The sequence below is a fragment of the Sinocyclocheilus anshuiensis genome, unplaced genomic scaffold (assembly GCF_001515605.1).
Source record: "Sinocyclocheilus anshuiensis isolate Anshui unplaced genomic scaffold, SAMN03320099.WGS_v1.1 scaffold38, whole genome shotgun sequence".
NCBI lineage: Eukaryota > Metazoa > Chordata > Actinopteri > Cypriniformes > Cyprinidae > Sinocyclocheilus > Sinocyclocheilus anshuiensis.
The window spans coordinates 1,511,409-1,514,037 of record NW_015544213.1 but is presented as its reverse complement, the minus strand read 5'-3'; the positions used below and the strand labels follow the sequence as shown (position 1 = coordinate 1,514,037).

The 2,629-nt window shown below is 35.0% G+C and overlaps 1 protein-coding gene across 2 annotated transcripts in view; it reads right to left on the bottom strand.

Moving 5' to 3' along the window:
• Positions 1-298: 298 nt before the first annotated feature.
• The window catches only part of LOC107697162 (poly [ADP-ribose] polymerase 1-like), a 25,726-nt gene continuing 23,395 nt past the window's right edge, over positions 299-2,629 (bottom strand). For both annotated transcript variants that reach the window (XM_016497819.1, XM_016497820.1), the window contains exons 21-23: positions 1,490-1,551; positions 1,252-1,366; positions 299-1,115 (exon numbers count right to left, since the gene is read on the bottom strand). In XM_016497819.1, the coding sequence (XP_016353305.1) occupies positions 1,034-1,115; positions 1,252-1,366; positions 1,490-1,551 (259 nt within the window). In that variant the 3' untranslated portion in view covers positions 299-1,033. The remainder of the gene's footprint in view (positions 1,116-1,251; positions 1,367-1,489; positions 1,552-2,629) is intronic.

Here is a 2,629-nt window from a genome sequence, read left to right as displayed (position 1 = left end):
CGTATAGTTTTTTCTACATTTTTTAATTGATTTTATTTTTTAAGGTAGTAAGCCCATAATACATTTTCATAAAGATTCGGTCAGAACAGATGCTGTAGTACTAAGTACGGAGCAATTTGAATTACAAATGTACTGAAAAGTGTTAGTTTGGTACATTTTAGTTAAAATATCAATGGTAATAAACCCTAAAAAAATATTTTATTTTATTATTTCCTCTAGATTGTCTCATACACAAATTATTGGTGAAACTGAACAGAAGCATTTGACAAATAAATGAGCTTCAAAAATAAGCCAAAAACCGTTTTATTTATGATTCAAAGACATCTGTCAGGACGCGAACAGCTTATTGTCCACAAAACCGTAGTGGAGCAACGTTTACCAAAAAAACAAAAAAGATTACAGGTGCATGAGTACAGCAGCAGCCATTGCTTTGAGCTTTTCATTGCCATTTTAGATGGTTTTAATAAGGGACATCAAACTGAAAAACAAAACTGGGAAAGTACAGATTTAACATACAAAACATTTGCCCATACATTGGCAATTCTAGTAAAAGGTTACTCACTTATGGCAGGCTATTTGCTAGCTTACAACATTTTTTCTAAAACTGTACATGTTCTCTTTTTTATATTGAGAAGACAAACAAAAATGTGTACACTGGATGTGTTACCGTTAACCTGATTCCAGGTTTAACAAAACTATTTAAACAAAGAAAGTCTATGAATCAAATGGAAGACGGTCTACCTATCATCGCTGGTAGCTCATAAGCAAGATCTCCACAGATAAGTCCAATAATTTCTGTGATTATGTACCGAAGCCTGTGATATTTGCAACAATGCTGTGATACGATTTAGATATAGCCACTTAACTCCAAACTAACAGATTAGAGCAACAGAAAATGTGCTGCCGAAGCGCTAGAAAACTGATTTAATGGTTTGTCAACCCATATGCTGCTTGGTCTTGGTACTAAAGCTGTAGCAGTGGGCTTCGGTGGCATCCAAAAGCCTGTCCACCTGGACAGATCTCATCTGCTGTCTCACCAGAGAGAGGTCTGGTAGTTGAAGCGAATCTTCAGCAGGTATTTCAGGTTAACCTGAGCAATATCATACACAATGTACCTGGAGGAAAGTTAGAGTCAAGGGAAACACAGTGAATGTGTAATTGTCTACATATATTTGAGATGTACATTTACCTAAAACAACAGATAACCAACAGCAAGGAGGAAAATGAACGATGCAGAAAACGAAAGGATACTCGTTGTACAGCAGACTTGTGTCTTCAGTGTTTGTGTTGATGCCTTTGCCCAGAGGAACATCCACTCCATTCAGAGATACAGTAGCTCTTGGGTCTGGAGCGGTCCTTCCCAAACCTTCATACAGAAGTTAAAAACATTTCTGTCAGAAACTTATGATGGACTTTTTGAGCTTTGGACATTTTAAACAACAGCTTAACTACAAAAAAAGGTCTCTTTCTGAATGAAGAGCCATCTTACCTTTTACACTGTGTTTACCCTTTGGTAACTTTGTAATGTGTGAGGCCTTTTTCAGTTCATGTCTTAGAATAGAAGGGAAAAAAATGATCACAATCAGATCTTTGGAGTAGACAATGACAACAACGAATCATAAAAGAGCATTTTGCAAATAAACTTCGCATTTATTTTTTACAAATTTTCAATTATTGACACTACTGTTCAAAAGTTTGGGGTCAGTAAAAAAAAGAAAGAAATGAATACAAATAGTAATAATAGTAACGTAATAATAGAAAATAGTAAAGTAAAAGTAACATTTTAAACATATTAAACTTATTTTGAAACTTGCTACAAAAGCTATGTAAAACAAATGCTGTTCTTTTTAAGAAAAATATAGTGTGGCTTCCACAAAAATATTAAGAACTATTTTCAACATTGATGATAATAAGAAATGTTTCTCGAGCACCAAATCAGCATATTAGAATGATTTCTGAAGGAAATTCTGGAAATTCAGACAATTCAGCTTTGCCATCACAGTAATACATTTTATTTTAATATATATTAAAATAGAAAACAGTTCTTTTAAATTGTAATAATATTTTACAATATTACTGTTTTTAGTGTATCTTTGATTAAACAAATGCAGCTTTGGTGAGCATAAAATACATCTTTAAAAAAATATATATATATCTTACTCACCCCAAACTTTTGTACTCTAGTACATTAAAGGTCCCATATTGTACACCTTTCTGGAGTTTTATTTTAGGTTTTGATGTCCTTAAGAATATATATTTGCGGTAGAAGTACCAAAAAACATCTCAATATATTTTTACAGCTCCTCTCTCAGGAGCTCTGCTGAGAACAGGTCGATTTTGGCCTGTCTAATTAATATTCATGAGCCTCACTTCTGATTGGCCTGCTGTTTTCTGAGTGACGCATGGCCAGGCCAACCACAGGTAACTAGGGTCAGCCGATGTCACAGCGCTAGCTGGAGGCAGCAAAACAAAGGGGAAACTGGAGGCGGCCCATTCAAACCAGCGCAGATTCGGCTACATAAGGAGCTTAAAATATCGTCTTGTTGTGATGTTGGGTGCCAGAATCGACGTAATACAGCCTCTAATTAGAAATTTGATCGCATATCTGCTGCCACTGCCAGACAAAAAA